Source organism: Cibotium barometz, chromosome 23 (assembly GCF_041138505.1).
Source record: "Cibotium barometz isolate CiBa-2024 chromosome 23, ASM4113850v1, whole genome shotgun sequence".
Taxonomy (NCBI): domain Eukaryota; kingdom Viridiplantae; phylum Streptophyta; class Polypodiopsida; order Cyatheales; family Cibotiaceae; genus Cibotium; species Cibotium barometz.
Genome location: NC_141068.1, coordinates 17,684,902 through 17,706,603, shown reverse-complemented (window position 1 = coordinate 17,706,603; position 21,702 = coordinate 17,684,902). Strand labels below are relative to the sequence as shown.

The 21,702-nt window shown below is 41.1% G+C and overlaps 1 protein-coding gene across 3 annotated transcripts; it reads right to left on the bottom strand.

The window, feature by feature from the left end:
• Window positions 1-10,055: 10,055 nt before the first annotated feature.
• LOC147625687 (serine/arginine-rich SC35-like splicing factor SCL30A) lies at window positions 10,056-15,938 on the bottom strand. Of its 3 annotated transcripts, XM_086817198.1 has the most exons (10): window positions 15,807-15,935; window positions 13,723-13,863; window positions 13,458-13,535; window positions 12,395-12,559; window positions 12,209-12,252; window positions 12,063-12,126; window positions 11,816-11,874; window positions 11,599-11,731; window positions 11,202-11,474; window positions 10,056-10,410 (listed from the first exon to the last, which is right to left on the bottom strand). In XM_086817198.1, exons 2-10 carry the CDS (start codon window positions 13,860-13,862, stop codon window positions 10,368-10,370), a joined length of 999 nt encoding a protein of 332 aa, XP_086673324.1. In that variant the 5' UTR covers window position 13,863; window positions 15,807-15,935; the 3' UTR covers window positions 10,056-10,367. The 3 variants fall into 3 exon arrangements, with proteins under 3 accessions (XP_086673324.1, XP_086673323.1, XP_086673325.1); XM_086817197.1 differs by having other exon boundaries at window positions 11,599-11,874; window positions 15,807-15,938; XM_086817199.1 differs by having other exon boundaries at window positions 11,599-11,874; window positions 12,395-13,087; window positions 15,807-15,914.
• Between the last annotated feature and the right edge of the window lie 5,764 nt (window positions 15,939-21,702).

Genomic DNA, 21,702 nt, shown 5'->3' with positions numbered 1-21,702 from the left:
TTTCCTTCTCAACCAAGGCTTTAAATCTTTAAAAGTGAGCAAACACCTCACTTTTCTCCTTCACATAAAATAAACCCCCACTTTCGTTAGTGATTATCAATGAATATAGCATAATACTTGTAACCTTGATTGTTGCAGTCTTGGTTAGTCTCCCCATACATCAGAATGTATAACATCCAATGGCCTTGTACTAATGTGATTTTCATATGCGAGAAATCATGTTTGGCATTCTTACCAAGCTAGGATCAATGTCTTGGTTAGTCTCCCCATACATCAGAATGTATAACATCCAATGGCCTTGTACTAATGTGATTTTCATATGCGAGAAATCATGTTTGGCATTCTTACCAAGCTAGGATCAATGTGCTTGTGCCATATGTCAATATTTGCAATGACAGATGTCCCATGCACAAACATGGTTTTTGCCTTCACCTCATGCATATCTAAAGTAAACATCCTACCATTTTTGTTACCCTTTGTAACCAACTGGCAATGATTTTTGAAGTCTTCCACAAATTATCCTTGAGGATTAAACCTCACTTGCAGACCTTGCTCAACCATGTGTCCAATAGAAACTAAGTTCTTCGTAATATATGGAACATGTACACATGCCAGGTAGTTTATTTTACCAGAATATAAACAATGGCACTTTACCAACAACCACAATGGTTTGGTACGTAGTATCATCACATGTTTGGTTTTTTCATTTTTTTAAAGCATAGTTTTTCCATTTTCTGCATATATCTAAACCACTCACCACATAACTAGTCATGTGGTTAGAGGCACCAGAATCCACATACCAAATTTCTCTTAATCATGTCGATATCCTGACACGTCTCCTCCTATTGTGAGCATGTACTGTATCACAAATAGCTACTCGCTTTTGTCACTCATCATCCTGCTTACTTGATGATGCATAGCTACCTTGCTACTATAACTTTCCACTTTTGATATTATTTGACTTTTTATACCAATCCTTTGTCATGTGCCATGGTTTGCCATAGTAATAGCACTCTACGTTATAGCACTTTGATTTCTTTGCAAACCATCTTGGCCTCTATGGGTTCCCCTACCTCTAGAGTGGCCTCTTCCACTTGTTTATACAGTAGATTCCTATTGTTGTTTCTACTACCCATGATTTCCATGTTTTCTATTTCCAAAATGGCTTGTACCTCGGCCTTTGGATGATGATCTGCCTCTGCCTCTACTTATATTTGAGTAGAAGGGCTCCTCATGTGAATTTCCAAAGGATGGACCTTCCCCAATATTCATCTCCTCATCATCACAGATCTTAAAAACCAGGAAAGTTCTCTCAAATGCCAATGGAGATCTGAAACTGATTGTATTCCTTGCTGCCAAGACCATTCGAGGTCGCCAACACCATATCATCGATGATCCAATAATACTTAGCTTCCCTCTTGTCACATCATGTAGATCCTACTTTAGCTGCATCTTTCAAGCTTGAGTGTTTGTATTTGTGTTTTACATCTTCATCATTGTGTCCCTAGTCTCCTTAAGTGTTTGTGCATCCTATATATGCACAATCGTAGAGTCCATTGCATTCACAGATAACCAATATAGCACCTTTCTGGCTCTTTCATGCCATGATTTATTTGCCTACACCTGCTTTGGGGTTTTCTTCACCAATATTTGGCTCCTTTTCATCACCTATGATGAATTCACAATATCCTTTTCCTATAAGGAAAAGGATATTTGGCTCCTTTTCATCACCTATGATGAATTCACAATATCCTTTTCCTATAAGGAAATTGGTCATCAATGAACTTCCATGCTTTGAAGTTATTCTTGTCTAGCTTTCTCGCTCAAATCAATATCTGGGATAGATTGTCAAACGTGATCACCTACAAATAACTTACTAGATAGTACTTACAAAAACTTATGTAATAAACCTATCTAAGGAGAACTTGCAAAGCCAAAATGGGGCCCTGAATGCGCCCGAATCGCATCAAAACGCACAAAATTTCAATTAGCATGTAACATGGTCTCCTTCCTACACCAATGAGGATGCCTCAATTTTACACAATGACTTTCATGTCTACGTGTATCTCTCACAGGTACCAAAGGTGTTGCTCCAAAATCAAAGTGGGAAAGAGATGGAAATACCGACAAACAAACAAACGAGATGGAACTCTTTGAGCAAGAACTCTACACTTTATTTATAAATTGTGTACTGTGTTGCTCACTATTTCTAGTAGGAAACTGAACGAGTAACCACATTTTCATTAAGGAATTTGATGGTGGATCTTGCATCAGCATTATGTGTAGCTTTAGCCTCATCCCACCACTTCCTAATCTATGGGGGTGACTATAATAAAGCACACCTAGGTTCCTTAAGTGACTCGGCTAAATGGGAACCCCACAAATTCTAAATCCTATTTTTCAAATGTTTGTTTACAAGTACAAGGGTTAGGGACATTTGGTCCTTCTCTTAGACTATGACAAACCTTTGGCATTTATCGTCTCGCAGTTAATACATTCAACTACGTCTCCAAACCAAAGAGTGTAGGCCACCATAATATGGAACTTGGAGGACCTTGTGTGTAGTAGTTTCCAGCAAAGTGTCCTGCTCCACCTATGCCAGAATATGGGATTACTCAAGAACAATAACCAAGTCATCTTCATAAATGCATTTCTTCATGATGCTGTCTTGATCCTTCGTGTAAAGCATTCTCGATGTTCCTTTGTACACGATAGGTAACATGGTGTTCATTTCATTGTTTTTCGAAGTAGTGCACTAACTTGTTCATGGGCACTTTTGGCAGTCCTTTGGTTTTTGGATATAGAGGGAGGTTGCTCAATGTTGCATGGCTCCTCCTCCTCTGAGGTTTTCAATTACGTGGGCTCTTAGGTTCCCATTCATCCAATCAAACAAGCCTTTCCAAAGTTGAAAATTTGTATACAAAAGAGAACTTCTTGAAACTCCGACTACCAAGGATAAGAAGGTTGTGAAGCCTGCTATGTCATCCACCAGAGGTGATATTCATACTTGTTAGGTTCATAATCACTCTAAGATTGACTAGGGCCTACCAATATGTAAGGGATGTGCATTGATCCTTCCCTAGGCGGCAGAGCCTTTGAAGGGGACGAAATGTACTCATTTGTTGCCAATCACCTCACAGAAAATGTTACACAGACTATGATCTCCCATGGAAGGCCAACCTTCAACTCCTATTGAGTCCTCCTTCATTGCATCTACAATGTGAGACTTGGGTAAATTGGTTCCGGAGGAGGAAAAGGCTCTAGAACTAGTTCTTTTGGTGGCCACTTGAGAATGGTTATGGGTTTGTTTAAGACCTTCGGCAAGCTCTCAAGTTCCCTTTTTATTGATTCTATGATTGGTCATGGGATAGGGTTAGGAATGTTAGGGATACACTCAAGTGGGATCAATGGTTTGTACTCAATCACTTTCTCCAGTATTGGCTCTAGTCTAGCTTGCACCCTCCTCACACGCTCTTGGGCTTGCTTCATTCTCTCTTTCTCCAACACGGGGTTGGGATACTCCTTGAGTTTATTTGGAAAGTTTTTGTAATCTATTGTCTTCTTTCCCTTGGGAAGAGTGGGTTTGTGTGGGAGATCACACAGCTTTGAAACTGAAGCATTTTCGATAGTTACAATGTCGTCGAAACCTTAAACAGTGATCATGCAATACATTTTTGCATGCTCTTCAAAGTCTTCTTATTTTGGTTCATAATCCTTTTAGGGGCTATTGTAGCCTTTGGGGCTTGTCCCTCGAGATATCTTGCTCCTTACTTTCAAAGTCAAAGCCTGGCCTTTCCACTTATTACAACCTTTGAGTGACTACTACCCTGACTTTGAGCCTTGTGATGGGAATATATGAATAAGTCCTTTTGCACACTAAGTTACGGCTTGTCAAAGTGTTAACAAATGTTTATCCATGGGGCAGATTGTTATTCTATTGGGATAATCCTTGGAAGCATGAATAAATCAGCACTTGTAACATACGCCTTTGTAAGGAATTATGTTTTGGGTGATTGTTACTCTGTTGGGATAATCCTTGTTAAAATAGTTGAATCCACACTTTTAACATGTTCCTCCATAAGGAATTATGTTAGGATTTGGCAGGGGATTTAGAGCATTTGGAGCACTTGAGGGGTGTGTAGAGTCCTTGTGAGGACACTCGATATAATACACTATGGGCCTTTGTATGGAAGCATTGAATTGGTGGCCTACATACCATATTATTGAGGTCTCTCTCTCTTTGTTACACCATGGCTTCAAATAGACAGGCATAGTCTATGTGTGAAGCTTGGTCAAGATGTATCCATAGGGATTTTTACTCGTATATAGATCCTGTTGTTTATAAAATTCATAGCTTTCTTGTTCGTGGGTTTCTATCTCTATAGGCAATTCACAAAGTATTGTTGTACAGTGGCACAGTTCTTGGAGGAACCGGTTGATGTGGTAGCACCAAAGGGAGTATATGGCACAAATGTGGTTGTTTTAGATATACCTCTCGGTAAGGGGTTTAAATACGTAGGCACTAGGCCTTGTGCATGTTGAGGAGTGACAGGTGAGGCGGGCAAGGCCAATGGTTACCTTGGCGATGGGAGCATCTAATGTGGTGTTGAAATCCACCCTATTGGGAGTCCTTGTTGTTGGTAACAAGAAATGAGATGTGTCATGGTTCTTGTGGCACTGGAAATGAGCATAAAATTGTTGTTGTCTAGGCATTAGCATCATCAAACACTCCGTACTTGTATGCTTCGGCATCAAATTACACACCAAACCATATCTCTTCATGGAAATAGGTGTGGGTGTCTTGCTTGACGAATAGGCTGGGGGGGGCTAGAGGTTACCCTTGGGGCTGGTCATGCCATGCTGGCCTACGCAGTTGAGCATGTTTTTAACTAACTCATCCATGCTCATGTCCTTGACCATGTTGGCCTAAGCAGTTAAGCAAGTTTTCTACTGACTCATCCATGCTCATGTCATTGACTAGGACACTAGTTGGTGCAGATGGGACACCCTTAGCCATTGTTGAGGCTTTGGATGATGTGTCCCCTATCGCTTAGTTGAGTTGGATGACTTCTACATCCTTATCTTGTAGATTGTCAATTAGGTATACTAGGTCTATTGACTCGTCAACACTCATCGACGAAGATGTAGTGTCAAGACATGTAGAGATGGTCATGAAGTCTCTTGCTCTTGAGGCTAATCATAAATCAATCAATGAGCAATAAACCATCTAGTCTCGCGCAGGGGCTGCATCACACGTAGAGATGGTCATGAAGTCTCCTGTTCTTGAGACCGATCATAAATAGATCAATGAGCAATAAATCATCCAGTCTCGCAGGGGCTGCAATACATGTAGAGATTCTTGGTTTAGTAATGTAATCTCACATTGTTTCTCCCTCCTCTTTCTTGAGGTTATAGATCTATGCAATGGGGCTCCATCTGGCTCCACTAAAGGTGTGTTGCGCAAGACCTTGTAGGCTGGACTTTGCAAGTGGGTTTAGAGACCTAAACCATTGGCATGCTTTACGTTCAAGATGAACAGATCTTGGTGGGATCATTTATCCTTCCTAGGGCCTCACAAATTTGATTTAACTTCTCTAGGTATTGAATGGGATCTCCAATTCTATCAAATTTGGTCATTATCCTTGAGATGTGGATTGGCTTAATTTTGCCCAACTATAAGCCTCTAGGTGCTATGTTTGTGGTAATTCCCCCTCCCATTTCAAACATCATCCTAAGCATGTATTCACGTGGCGGTGGAACGTCAGGTAATGGTTGCACAAAGCCCTTTGTTTTGGTGTTTGGGATTTCTTGCTCCCCATGGGGTTGGATTGTGCCGTTTCTAATGGCACTAATCCTATGTCGGCCTGGCTTTGAGGTGGTAGGACTTGCTATCCGACTGAGGACACTAATGCCCTTGCGGATCCCTTTGGTTTAAGGTAGTCCTAGACATTGGCTCTTTACCCTTCCTTATGTTCCATGTCCCTCTTGGAGCTTGGTTACGTGGTGAAGAAGCTTCTATAATTAGCTCGTTTTGAGAAGGTGACTTGTCCCTAATGTATAACAAAAGAGACGTGTCTAGATTGTCGTAGTTGTGTTGCTTGTTGGACGTGGTCAGCTTGGGATAAACACAACTCAAAATCAACACCAAATACTTGAAACATTGTGGCGGCTGACATGATTTGACCACTTCCAGAGGGAGCAAACCTTGAGGTTCCTGGTCCTACTCATGCTCCTTCACTAGAGCTTCCCCCAAATATAAGGCAGTTTAATGCCATGTTCACGAAGTTTATGGCGTTGTTGATAGAGCCAATCCGCAACAAATTTAGAGCTCTGAGGATTGTGACTACTCATGTTTCCAAGTGTTCAGATGTTCCTCCATTCATGTTAGTGTTTAATTGGCTCATTTCTTCTCAAAGCTCGCTTGAGGTGAATCCAAAAGAGTTTTGGCATCTTAATAGGGGAATGTTTGAAGAGGTGTGGTTTGATGCGCTACTATCTAATGGATTGTTATTTTCAACTATTAGTCTCGATAGGGTTGCCATAAAGGGTCTCTAATGCTTCTTAAGCAAGTCTGAAACTGATTCTAGACACGACTATTCTTCTACAGCAATTAAAAATGAGTTTTTTTAGTTTTTTTATTTTTTGAACTTTTTTTGCTTGACTCACGCTTCTTGACTCATCTCCAGGCTCACATATGCAGGTTCACGTACGTAAGTTCACATCTACAAGCTCGTGCTTTTGTATGAACTAAGCTCATGGATTTTATTATTATAAAATAGGCCTATCTCAACATGAACTTTTATAAAATATACTTATGGATAGGGTTGGTGTGTAATTATTGGGCATACTTTAATACCCCAATAATTACACGTCAAGAGTTTTCCTTTGAATTTGTAGGTGGTACAAATTGAATGAGAAGAAAATCCTTAAAGAACATAAGTAGATATGTCTTTACAAGTCTTCAAGGTAGTAATAATTGGTTATTACAATATTAGGTATTCCTACCCCTAGGCTCATGTCTAGTTAACTCAGGCCTCGAGACTCATAGCTCACATGTTTTGACTTAAGTCTTTTTTCATGAGACTATGGGCTCATGTCTTCTAACCCAAGAGCTGGTTTGGTCTAGTTTTTGGAGATTTCTGAGGTTTTTTGTGGGGTGATTAAGGTTTTATTATCCAAGTCAATAGTGATTATGTAAGTAATTAAGTTTTTTTATTTGATTTTGCATGCTTCTGAGCTAGCAATTCTAACAACGCATGGAAAAATATGAAATACATAAACAAACATTAACTATCCCACTCTAATCCACATCTAATGGAGCACAATGCTTATGTTCTTAGGACGGATTCCACTCCTAATCAGAATGAGCAGTGGAATCTGAGTAAAGCCAATATATGACATTAATCCAAATACAAATAAACTACAAAACAAAGCCAAAACCAACAAAACTCACACATCCAAGGCTCCAAATCTACATGTTTTTCAAAGTGTGACCTCCTAATAAACATCGAGCAATATTGGGTGATCCCAATAGCTTTGAATGGACGGATGAATGGAGCTTATCCCTAGACTAGTCACCATCGTTGATAGTGCCAAATATGTTCAAGTCAAGAGCTTATTTTAGCCTTAATCAAATCAAGTGTCATTAGATCTTACCTCCGAGCAGTAATTGAAACTTCCCAATATGGGTGCGCTAGCTCGTCCATCGTGTCCTCACGCTGTTGTCACATCGGAATACTCCTTGCTAAGGGAGTGAAGGAAAAGCTCTCTTTGCCTAGATAGAGGCAAATAGAGATGGGGGCATTCCCGCATGGCAAACACAGGGAAAGAAGAAGAAGCTAACTCAAGAGGGAAACCTACAAACAAGCCTATCTAGCAAGCATGCAAGATTTAATCAAGCACAAGCAAGCAAGAACGGAAGAAGGGGAGCCCATGATTGCAAGCGAATGTTGGTGTATTGCTTAGTGTCAAAAACGACTTATTTCACACTATACCGACCAAACATAAAAAATGGTTCGTGCTCTATTACTAGACTTTAGCAAGCATGTACACGAACGCCTTAGACTTTCCCTATTATGGCAAAGCGCCTTACAATAGGTCGCGCAATCACAAGTATGTTAACCTACAAAGTGGCTAACAAGGACACAAGGTATTTGAAAATTTTATCAAACAATATATATATATATATATATATATATATATATATACATACATATAACTAACTAGTTGCTACAATTTTGTCACTCTTGTGTTAAGAAAAATATTTGTAAAAGACAACCACACCATACTTCTACATGAAGATTTACATGCACCATTTTGTTATGAAACCAAAGTTTGGTTGGCAATGCCTCACTTACACTATGAAGTTTTATACTATCTCAATGAAACTAACTTTACTATATCTATTCTATTGTGTTAACAATAGTCACTTTTTTTTCAAGTATTGCATGCATGGAGGGGTAGGTAGGAGCTTTGTCTAAGAGATGAAATGTTTGCAACAATACAAAATCATGCCTCTGATCTCGTGTTGTTAAAGCTTATTTATAATCTCTCTCTCTCTCTCTCTCTCTCTCTCTCTCTCTCTCAAATGGAGGAAATCTCTCTCAAATGGAGGAAACCTCAATCCTCTAAGTCCATGTTGGGGGTAAATCCCTCAATCTTCTCTTGTGTTAGGGTTTAAAAGAACTATCCTTTCTTGCCCTTCTTAGAGATTCAAGTAAGGCATACCCTTTTTTTAGGGTGTAGGAGTTTAGATTTTATAAGCAAAATGTAGAAAGATCAAGTTGTTGAGTATGGCACCCATATCCACATCCTTCATACCTTATTCAAGAGCATGTTGATTTTTACTAGGTCTTTTCAAAAAACTTGGGCTGCAACTACTAATGTTGTAGAGCAATGGATATTGCTTTCAAATATCCTAGCCAAGGCCTAGGTTCAATTCCCTCACTACACTTGTGAGTTGTAATAACACGGGGGCAGGTAAGGCATGTATAACAATACCAAAGAAAACAAAACAAGACAAAAAAACAATCCCCCCCCGTGTCTAGTTGTGCACTCTAAATAAAAGCATACAACGTGATGCTGCATGAGAATAAAACCAGCTTTCCTTTGAGTTGCATAACCTCACATTCTAGATTCTATTTAAGAAACCACCTTACATGCAATACAAGATGATTTTTCTTTTTTGTTTAGATTCTTTGATCATAAAATGAACGCATATGACTCAGATGATGTTCAAGATGGCCATTTAGAGTATACGGTGTAGCCGATGTTCTTTGAGACAAGGATGGTACATCCCCACAACAATAATGCTCTTTGAGATGAGGGTGAGGCATCCTGATGACATCAAAAAGCATGCTGATTTTTACTAATTCATTTCAAAAACTTGGGCTGCAAATACTAATGTTGTAGAGTAATGGATATGGCTTCCATATATCCTAGCCAAGGCCTAGGTTCAATTCGCTCACTACACTTGTGAGTTGTAAGAACACGAGGGCAGGTAAGACATGTATAACAATCCCCAAAGAAAACAAAACAAGACAAACAATTCCCCCGTATCTAGTTGTGCACTCTAAATAAAAGCATACAACGTGATGTTGCATGAGAATAAAACAAACTTTCCTTTGAGCTGCATAACCTCCCATAAGGCAGTTTCGTGAGTCATAGTAAGAAGCTCTGACTAACGACTGTTGGCCAAGCTAGAAAGAGATAGAGAAGCAATAATGATGCGGACCATTCAATGTCTTCAAGAACTCACTTTCATAAACATACGGACCATTCAATGTCTTCAAGAACTCACTTTCATAAACATACAAGGCCATTTCATAAACCTGATTGACACTAGGTCTTGGTGGTTGAGTAAAAGCCAAATCACTAGAGAACTATTTTGGGTGTATAAATAGCTGATTGACTAATGCACGTATCTATGAACTTTACAGAATTGAACTACTTTCCACTACTTTCATTAGCTCAACTTGTTGAAAAAGAATAGCAATGCTGAACTTCATCAATAAGAATCATGAAAGTATTGCTTTGACAGAATTGAGTAGAGGAAATTTGGTATCTAAATTAGAAAAGAACGTTAATTAAGAAAACAGCCTCATACACCATTGAGAATGGATGTGCATACTGTAAAGTAAACAAGCATTAGAGAGAATCATACAAATACTTGGACGCTCCATCATACAGCCCAAAAAAGAAGCAGCCACATGTTGTATTTGCTAATAACGCCACACAAAAAAACCTGCCCTAAATCAACAGGTAATCCATCATGTACTTCAAAACAAATCCAAAAAGATTGAAAATAACTTCATACAGCCCCAACACAGATGTGCCTTTTAAAACACAGTAAGCTCAATTCTTGTACTTCAATGTGATGGTCCAGGCGACTGTGATTCTCCACGTGGAGACCTACAACAATTAAGGAAAGAATCAGTGTCCAAGCAAAAGTAGTTCACCCCTCCAGTCATGTCAGCTACTACACCTAACCTTACAATCACAAACTCACACACATTTAGACTTAAGAAACATTGCCTGATTTATTGACTACCATCCCAAGAGAGTCAAGATTACTGAAAGCAACAGAGGGCTAAGGGTGACATCCATACGAGAGAACCCTAACCTGCCATAGCCTACACTAAAAAGACTTGATTGTGCCATCCAAGCCTTCCTTATGAAGTCTTTCTCTAATCATTGCACTTCCTCCATTACAGCCTAACACTGACAACATTGAGGGAAAATACTGCCTTCTCACACTCCTGTTCTATCCTACATGGATGTCACAGCCCTTTCTTGTAGAGTAATTCTAACCCTCTTGGGATGGTTGTCAGCTAATCAGGAAAACAATGCCCTATCTTTATTTTTTTTCGTAGTTTTCAACCTTTAACCTGCCAAAACCAGCCCCATGGGGGGAGGAGGGATAGAGGCATCTGAGCCTCTCACAAATAGACAATCTTTTCTTCTAACAACAACCTGATACTAAGCCTTGAAAGCAGCCTACGTAAGGTCGTCCTAGACACATTTGGCAAAGCTAGCAGCTGACAAGGACATTAGAGCACTTTCAGGGCAGCAATGGGAGGCCCATAGGAAGAGGCAAGGAAATTGGGAAGAAGTAATGCACAGTAGCCTAAGAACAGGCTGAAACAATTCCAAAGGAGTAACATCCAGCAGAGAAAGCTTGGCATCATGTAGTCATTCGATACCTTTCTTCAGGCGTGAGACTTGAGTATGTCTTCTGTGATGGCTCTGGCAGACTCCTGGAGTTAGAGTGCATTGATGAGGGAGCATGCCTTTGCCGCCTGGGAGGTGGTGAACGAGAACGAGGGGACCTTGAGGAAGAAGCATGCCTTTGCCGCCTGGGAGGAGGCGAGCGCGAACTCGGGGATCTTGATTCCCTCCAAGATTTTGACCGTGACCTTGAATCCCGTCCAGGAGACCTGGAATATGTTTGAGATGGAGGTGGGAGAGATGGAGATCTGCAAAGCCAATCCTAAAAGTCAATCATTGCACATGAGTCATGAACAAAGAATCTTTTAAGAAAAAAAACAAACAAATACTAAAGGCATAATTGTACTCTAGTCTCAACCAACAAAGACCCACCGGAACTTGGTTTGTTGTTTGCCAGGAGACTTAGCTTGGCCATCCTTTGGTCGTGGAGAATATGACTTCTCAGCAGAAGCAGAGCGCCTTCCACGCTTTTTGTGACCATCCACCTTTATTTGCCCATCCTTCCCTGGCAAAGAATCTAACACATCAGCAGGAGAATGATCTCTCCCCTTCCTATGTGTATCTGGGGACCTCGACACACGGCTTCTACCTCTGGCCGGAGGAGAGATTGACTCGTACCTCTCCCGTCTGGATGACCCATCATTAGATCTGCATGAAATGCAACAAAATTAACTCCAAGAAACTGCACAAAGACACAGTGGAGCTTAATGGACCTTCTTGGTAGAACGCAGCAGGAAGAACAGGAACAACAAAATCTGCATATATCCCTTGACCCCGGCCTATCCATCTGGCTCAACAACACCCTAAGTTCCTAAGCCAGGATGAGCAAGCTATACCTTGAGTAACGACCTTCCCTTGGAGATGGGGACCGATAGCGAGGAGAACGAGATGGTGAGTAGCCTGCAACAAAAACAAAGCCCGTAAGAACTCAACTAAGTGAATGATTATAAAAGCATAGCAGTGGAGGATTAAAGTAAATCACCATGATATGGTGACCTCCTGCCACCCCCGTAACTCATGCGCCCCCTAGAACCCAAAAGAAGATGTGAGCCAAAAATAAATAAAAATGAGTCGTGCATACAAAACTTGAATGAGAAAACTGTCCTCTTGGCAAAATGTTGCTCCAGCCCACCTAGCCTATTAAGAGTTGACAAGAGAACACACACACCTTCCCCTTTCTTTCACCCTCATTTCATCAGGCCTCTTTCTGTTTTCTTCCGCAAACACAACAGTAATTTCCCGACCATTGAGAATTTGTCGGTCCATGTATCTTTTGGCTTCAGCAGCATCAAGAGGATCCAAGTACTGCACAAAACCAAAACCTCGGGGCTCCCTGTATTTTTTAAACAAAAAGAAACTCACTTCAATAAGGTAGAATAGAGTGAGCATACAAACAAGTCTCCAGTCTTTACACTAGACAAGAAGCCAAGGGATCATCAGGTAGTGATGGGAAGCATTTGTGGGCCCCTCTTAAATCAAATCACTTTGCACCAGTCATACTACCCTCCTATAATCTAGCCCAGAAAGAAAGACTGGCATGTACATACCAGACAACACTTCCAATCACAAGATATGTGTATGCTTCACACATACAGAAGAAACCAAGCCCTTGGGCTGCTGACCTTGCTGTGAAGTCACAATTTGCGCCTCTTCAATTAAATGTAAAGGACTTCATAATCTTCACTTCAATAGAGACAATAACCCAGTTGAACTAAACTTTGCTCCACTTTACACATCTTCACTTTAAGCATCCATCCACACTTCAGTTGTCAACGGATGTATCTTCACCTTAACTTCTCTTCAAGTCTTTATCTCTTGAGGCCTCCTGAAGAGTTTTTCTTTGTACACACTCATCTACAGCCTAAAAGAAGCCACAAAGTTAGGCGACAGTGTGACAGAGAGAGTGTTGTGAAAGGTTCTAGTCAGGGCCCATGCCAATCTACCTCTCATGACAAAAAATGTTGTAAAGTGCATGCAGTTGGAGGACAAAAACCAATAACTTGACGCACAAAACTTACTAGCAGCGCCCACAAGCTAAAGCAAAATTGTCTTGATGCTTTGGTACAGAAACTAGGGAAAGCTTCCAATCTTTCACATATGAAGATACACACACACAAACACACACATGTATATATAACATAATTTCATGTAAAAGGTGCTCCTCTAACCACTATTTCATACTCCAAGTGGTCCTAGAACCTTGGTTGCATGTAACATGCATGTTTGCTTACCCCGTGTAATAATCTCTTGGAAGATAGACGTCCCTCACACGCCCAAAGCGCTCAAATGGCAAGCGTAGATCTTCAGGTCTGCAAGTAAACAGAAAAATATCCCTTCAAAAACAACATTTTATCATTGATCTTAACATATATGGCTAACAATGAGAGTCGGATGCATTTCTAACAATAAGACATGGCCTTACTGCCCTCACTTTTAATACTTCCCTCTTCATCATGCATCCCAAAATAGCTACTGCTCATGTCACAAGAGATAAACCTGCTGCCTTTGGAAATGTTGCGGACAAGGAGACCACAGGGAGCATCTCTGTGTGCACCATATCGTCCCCGCGGAGGGCTTCTACCGCGTCCACCATAGCCCCTCCTAGGAGGACTATAACTAGGACTGCGTCTCCTCATGCTTCAAAGGATAACACATAAATCAAATTTAGCTTTGCATAAGATCCCGTCTTTGCAACTAAAAATATTTGAACAGCAACAGAAAAAGATGTTACTAGAATGCTCAACATAAACATAGGAGAAGCCTTTAGTTACGCTACAATTGCATGTGGGGAGCAAGCTCCATAATAATCTGCTAGCTGCTTTATATAGACCCCAAGTCTATGTATGTCCCTAACAGAAGTGAATGCAGTGGCATTGAGATGGAGCTAGGCAAAAGTGCAAACCAAGGGGAGGCAGGCTTAGGGACCCTTCAAGTAATAACTGATGGGTCATTTATTGGTGTGGAATACTTGAGCACGCTCAATTATTGATAAGTGCACTTTCTCTGCCCAATGCCTCTTATATTAAGTACTCTACCATCTAAGGTTAGTGCATAGATGTTTGACATTCAGTGACATTCATACGTACGTATGTATGTATGTATACATATATATGAAAATCATGATGCTAGCCAATGCTAAAGTGCTAGCAAATGAATGGCCTATGCTTCAATAGGTAGGCAGAAAACTGTAATGCATGCTAGGAAGGATAGTTTCTTAACACATTTCTGACCCCTACTAGCATTCAATACATACTTTTCCCAGCACTATTGTTCATAATCCATTATCATGATGTACAAATCACCTTCTCTTTACTTGAGATCTCTCCATTCAAAATTTCTCACCTCTTCTGAGGTTTCTTATGCTCATACTCCTTAAAACCCCTCCAAGCAAAGTTTGTCAGCCCTTCCTCCTAAAGATGCAATCTTACAATTGCGTAAGCATACACCCTCTCTCGTGAGGATAGAAAGTTGAAACCTTTGAAACGCATTCAAAACCCATGCAAATTAGAAGAATTGTACAACCTTGGTGACAACAATTCCTAGCCAATCTTTGGGATGACAACCAGTATTGACTTGCTAGAAAAAACCTACACAAGAAAGATTGGTTACAATGTTTACTGGTATACCAGCACTAATGCCTTCAAATCCCTGTCCAAGAGCAAGCACTCTCCGATCAATACATAACAGCTTCCAAATAGTAAAATGTCTGCTTGAAACAGTACGCAAGCAAGTCTCTTATTTACTAGCGGTGAAGGAGAGGGCAAGCCTAATACAAAGGCATCCGTTCTAGTTACTTGGAATGTCTGCTTGAAGGCTCTCTAAGGACGGGCTTTGGATTGATCCAAGAACTGTCATCTTGATTGAGTACAACAATCTTGCCTATTAGAGGCTTTACATGAGATGACACCTTGCAAATGATTGATCCAGAAAGATTAAACTGCTAAAATGCCAAAGTTGCAAATGATTGCTCCAAATTCATAATCTTGTGCTAGCTGACAGGGTACTACTTTTGCTTACGAATTTTTTAACGAGATTCATAGCCCTCCTGACTACATGCCATATCTTTAAAAGGTCAAGGAAACACAGTCACTACACAGTTGTGAGCCCAAACACGGGCACGCTGCTGTTTGCAGTGCCTACAAACCTGAGGTAAGGACATTATGTGAGGGAAAAATGGCCATTCAAGCATGTACTAAGAGCACTACTGCGATTCTCATAATACAATCGTGAGGGAATCTCTACAAGCTTGTTGCCTTACAACAAAGAAAGCAAACGTCATGTAAACCAAGCTCGCATGTCACAAAGGCGTACAGAGTTGGTACAAGGCGAGATGCCGGACGCTACTCGTGCAAGGCGAGATGCTGGACGCTACTCGTGCAAGGCGAGAGTGGACGCTGCTCGTACAAGCCAGGTGTCCTACAGCGTTGTGTGGCCGTACGCGGCGAGATGTCGAACCATAATTGTCGTACGAAGCCGAGTGCTCGTACGATGGCCGCGGTCGTACGAAGTCAGATGCCATGAGCAAACCCACGAGCTTCTAGGGTATAAACACGAGAAGAGGACGAAGGAAGCAGACTTACCTGCGAGGGCCTGCTGATGGCGGGTGATCTCTCAACACAACGCTGACTGAACCGAGACCGCCTCACAGCCTACCCTTCTGCTGTGTTTAAATGTACCTCGCTTCTCAAACAAGAGGGAAATCTTTAACCTAATAACCAAAAGATATCTCCTTTTAAAGTGTGGGTTCGTTCACATGGTCACATCCGGACACATCCACACTTGATTTTTGACGGGCACCCTTGCCTTTCGTGTTTGGCGAAATATAGCAAGTTTTTTTTTATGTAATTTTTTATCGACATTTTATATTTTTGGAAGTATTTTATAGCCAAAATGCTCAAAAACGAGCGTGATGCCCATCAAAAAGCAACTGTGGGACTCACATACCATGTTTCCATATGTGTGTGCCAAAGGAGCCTCTCCAAAAGGCACCCGTCGTACATCTTCCCCTCTCCTTCATAAAGCACTCTCTTGGATTCTAGGCTCAATCATTTGTCCTAGAAGAAACTACAAAGATCATTATTATTTTGTGAACTAGATATGGTATGGGTAGTGACTATAACACCCAAGAATGAGAAGGTTTGAAGCATATGGACTTCTTGCTAGTGCAGCATGCATCATGCAAAGAGGTCGACATAAACAATATGCATCTGATAATCACTTCAAACTTGTTGATTATGATCCCAGCCCAACCAACAAAATCATATCTATCCTTACAGGAAAAAATATAAGGTCAACTGCATTCAGGGAGCTGACCTTGGTTAGTGGTAGTTTTAATAAGCTATTAACATTGGAAGCTATTATTCACCAGATTTTAGCCATGTCAAAGGGTGTATCAAGGCTGTTATGGAAGTTTCCTTGTAATGTGACATCCCGCACATTGGGCGGGCCCATGAGTTGTTAATGGACATGCAAGAACACCCCTCAGTCCTTCTCATCATCTTCACTGGCTTCTTGATGGTGGCTTCTCACTGAGATTTGGCCCCTTATAGAATGATTCACTGATTGGTGAGGGCTCATGGATGTAGTTGATGAGGTGGTTAAGCTGGGGGAGAAGCTCTAGGATCAGGGGCATTAAACTATGGATGAAGTAGGTAATTATGTGAAGGATGATGTAGATGGATATGTAGAGAAAAAGCAAAGGAAAAGGTGGTTTGATGCGAATGTCAAAACTAGTGGGTTCAAGGAAGGGGACCTAGTCCTACTCTACAACCTTAAGAAAAATAAAAGAAAACTAAAATTGAGAGGGATGGTTCCTTTCACGATCTATGGACTTGCGACTAGAGGAGCAACACACCTGGAAAGCCTTGATGGACTCCAAATGGAAGGGTTTCTCATTAGGAGCAAACTTAGGAAATACTATGGGTTGTTGTCCTATAAAAAGCTTCAAGCCATTCACAAGAAGGCTAAAGAAAATAGAAAACAAGAGGCCGAGGTGAAGAGATAAGCCTAATGGGATGCTAAAGCCCGAGCTAAAAAAGAAAAGCCAAGGAGAGGTATTTTACCTATCCACATGGCAGAGATGCATAGTGACCATGAGGAGAGGTATTTTACCTATCCACATGGCAGAGATGCATAGTGACCATGAGGAGAAAGGGGTTAAGCCCACAAAGGAGAGGTATTATACCTATCCACATGGTAGAGATGCATAATGACTATGAGGAGAAAGAGGTTAATCCCGCAATGCTTTCCTTAAACTTCCTTGTAAACAATCAAATTTGCTTTACTAGACATAGGAGAAGGTGGAAATTTGATGTCACATGAGACTTGGGTCATATTAGGCCTACACCTACCCTTGATTTGACAAAAGCCTACCCTTGATCTGACAAAAGCTCTAGAACAAACGATTCGGGGATTATAATGAATGTGCAGGGTTAATTAAACTCAAGTTTCACATAAATTCTTATCCTATGGTGGAAGGTAACTTTTATGTTATGACTATAGGAACTATGCCAAAAAGAGATCATCCTCCTTGGAAGGGGATGGATTGCCAAACACAACTATAACATACATTGGACCACGAGGACAGCCACTATAAAGCTAGCACAAGAGACGATGAATGTTCTTCTCACCAAAGGAGAGCCGAGACACATTTGTACTAAGATCTAAAAGTTATTGACACTATTACAAGTAGGTCCCATCGAGCCAATAAGTGCCATCATCCACAAATTCAAGACCTCGTCTAATCAACCTTCACCAAACCCCTCAAAACCAAAATCCAAACAAGCAAAAGCCACACTAAATGTGGAGAAACCTAGCCAGAAGCCAAGGAGAAATTGCAAGGAAAACCAAAGGCCAGCACCCTACATTTCAAACCTAATACCTCCGCTTCTTAGAAATCCCCAAGGAACCAACTAAGGTAAGTGTAGGTACCAAAGGCACCAAATGAACCTACCTACTATAAGCCTAGGAATAGAAGACCTAAACATGTGACCTGAGATTAGGGTTTTGGAGATGAATGCATGTGCAAAGAGAAGGCTATGGTGGATGGAATATGAGGATAGCCATGGTTTAGGGCATGAGGGAGAGATGATTAGTACACTAATGATACTACAAGTATGTAATGAGGTGATCACAACTTGGTGGACCAAAAAAAGAGATATCTTCTTCATTCCAAAGTGGCTCTAATATAGCCAAAGGATTACAAATCAAGTGGACACTAGTGATGCCATCTAAACTCCACAATATCTCAAATATCTCCTCTCTACTAGAGGCTGTTCACACACATTCACACCCCCCCTTGATACATACTCCTTGTGCATCTAGGCACCACATTTTCAACACCCCCCCTTGGTGCCATCTAGGACACATCTAGGTGTGAGGTACACACATCATTGGCATCTTGACCTAACATACAACTAGGCATCTCGGCCTTTACATCATTCTACCATGGCTACATCATCAGTGCCACAATACAACAAGATACAAGGGGTAGGTGAAAACTCCATAGCTTCAAAAAAGCACTTCAATATCCTCCTTTGGAAAGAAGGCCTCCATCACATTCGCTTGTTGAGGTTGATTCTTTGACCAGCAGTTGCTTTCCGTGTGTCGGAGTTTCCCACACACTGTACATTCAAGCTTTGGTTTATCTTTGAATTTGCATGTGTTGAATGTGTGGCCTAACTTGCCACAATGATTGTATCTTGGATTCAATTCCCTTTTACCAGCATAAAGTGCCAAGTTTTTTGATGAGGACGTTGTATTTTCATATTTGCTTTTCATCTTTTGCTCATGTTCAAGCAATGAGGCTTGTACATCATTCAAGGTTAGAGTAGAGTTGTTAGACAAGATTTCAACTATGTTACCATATTCTTCTTTCCTTTCATAGCTAGCAAGCAAGATAGCCTTAGCTTCATCATCATCAAGTGTCTTGCTAATGGTGGCAAGCTGTTGCTTAATGCTTTTATACTTGTTGATATGACTTGTTAGGTCATGGCTAGTACCTAGGTTGAGTTGATACAATTGCATGAGTAAATGAAGTTTAGAATGCTTTGCCTGTGTACCAAACAATTTGTTCTCCCATGCATCCTTGGCCTTCTCAATCCCAGTGATATGATGAATTACCTCATCATCTAATGCAAGTGCTATGAGTCCCAAGGCCCTCTCATTCTTCTCATTCCATGCAATTCCTAAGCTTGCTTGAGTGTCCCTCCCTTGGATTATCCCCCCCCCACAGATTTTTCTTCATGAGCGCATACATGATTTTTGACTGCCATGTGTGGAATCCAATACCACCAAACTTGATGATTTCATCATGTGACATGATGAGTAGGGGGTCTTACCAAGTCCCCATCTATGCGGTGGTACTATGGTAGTGTCTACCCTTTACAATGATTAGCAAACGAAGGACTTATGACCACTTGCCTTGATGTGGAAGATGCTTGCATACATGCCATGTTTATTACTGATTTGCAGGAAGATTCAACTTGGTAGCATACATATCAATGATGAGATGTATAGCACACATCAAAGACGGAATCCACTAGTGAAATATATGCATTACAAGGCAACCTAAACCATGATTTCTCATGGGTTCATGGATGCAAATGGGTATTTGAGCAAGCCTTCTACAAAAAAAATGCTTCAAAAAACTCAGACCACTTGCACTTAGTCTTGGGTTAATCCTTAAACCAAAGTGGTTAAGCTTTTAATTAATTATAGCCAATACCTCCAAAGGTTGGCTATGGCAGTAGGATAAGCTTCTGATCTTTTACTTGGTGTGGCCAACACATGTAGGAGACTTAAGGGAGACCCTCCATGTAGGAGGAATTAGATCCACACGCCTTGTATAGTCCGCAAAGAGACGAACTAGTCCAGACAAGGTAGCGACGGACTATTCAGCTGAATATGCCAGCTGAGCTTCGTAATACTGGCCCAGAGCTTAGGGCAAATTTGTGCCCTTTAGTGTGGAAGAGAATGAGCTAGATTTCACTGAAAAATGGTTGCCTATAGGTGGAGCTGCCATGGGAGCTTGGAGGAGATAAGATTTTGATTAAGGGTAGATTAGTGATGGATTAGGGTACGGCTTTAGAGAAGGAGATATGGTGAGGTCCTAGGACCTTGTTAGCTCTAATACCAACTTGAGATTAGGGTTTTGGAGATGAGTGTATGTGCAAGGCTATGGTGGATGGAATATGAGGATAGCCATGGTTTAGGGCATGAGGGAGAGGTGATTAGTACACTAATGATACTACAAGTATGTAATGAGGTGATCACGACTTGGTGGACCAAAAAAAGAGATATCTTCTTCATTCCAAAGTGGTTCTAATATAGCCAACGGGTTACAAATCAAGTGGACACTAGTGATGCCACCTAAACTCCACAATATCTCAAATATCTCCTCTCTACTAGAGGCTGTTCACACACATTCACACACCCCCCCTTGATACATACTCCTTGTGCATCTAGGCACCACATTTTCAACAATGTGTGGATCTCGAAAGAGAGTATCCCTTAAAGGTTGATCAAAGCTAAAGACAAGCTTTCGTGTGGATCTCCAAGACAAGAAGCCATACATTGATCAGCCACACTAAGATGGGTGACCACAACAAGGTCACTAATAGCCCAGGGGCACTACTAAGGAAGGAGTCATATCTAGGTATACCAAAGACGTAGTCCACACAAAGAGCTAGAGCGAGAAGAGAACACTTAACAAAATCTCAAGGAGCTGGCATCGACAAGTTGTATCAAACTAGTGTGGAGGCCCAAAAATCAAGACAAAGGGAAAGCGTTAGCAAAATCCAAGCTTCACTACTCACTAAAACCTAAGATGAGCATGGCATCAAACTATTCCATTAAGGAAGGTCCAAGGACAATCAAAGCCTTATTCTTAACCTGGGCAGAATCTAAGCTCATCGAGATAATGTAGACCCCCCTATCACAAGTTACAAAGCTAGAGATGTTGTTGCTTAAAACATAGCAAACAAGAAAGAAAGAAGGAATGAGATCAGGTATGCAATTAACTCAAAAGTCATAGCAAACAAGAAAGAAAGAAGGAATGAGATCAGGTATGCAATTAACTCAAAAGTCATAGCCAGGGTTTAAAATTCACCAATGGCATAAGAGTTCAAAATTCAAGTCACCAAGGGCCAAAACAAGCCTAAGGCATAATAGTCAAGAGAGTCGAGTTGTTATAAAAGCGCCCTAGCGTAATTCCTAGAAGGTTCACATCACTCGTACATAAGAGTACAGTTTACCTTTCAAAAGTCGAGACGCTTTTTGTGCTTGTGATGCTCCAGTCACTACAAACTCTTGGCACACACACCCTGGCTACGTGGAATGAGAGAGGAATGGCTCATGTTCACCTCCTAGCTGTAGAGCAAGAAAGAGTATGCACCCGTCCTGCTGGGCTATATGTAGTGGCATGTTGCCTACACTAGCCCGACCGCCCATGGTACTCCGACCTGAATGACTCACCCC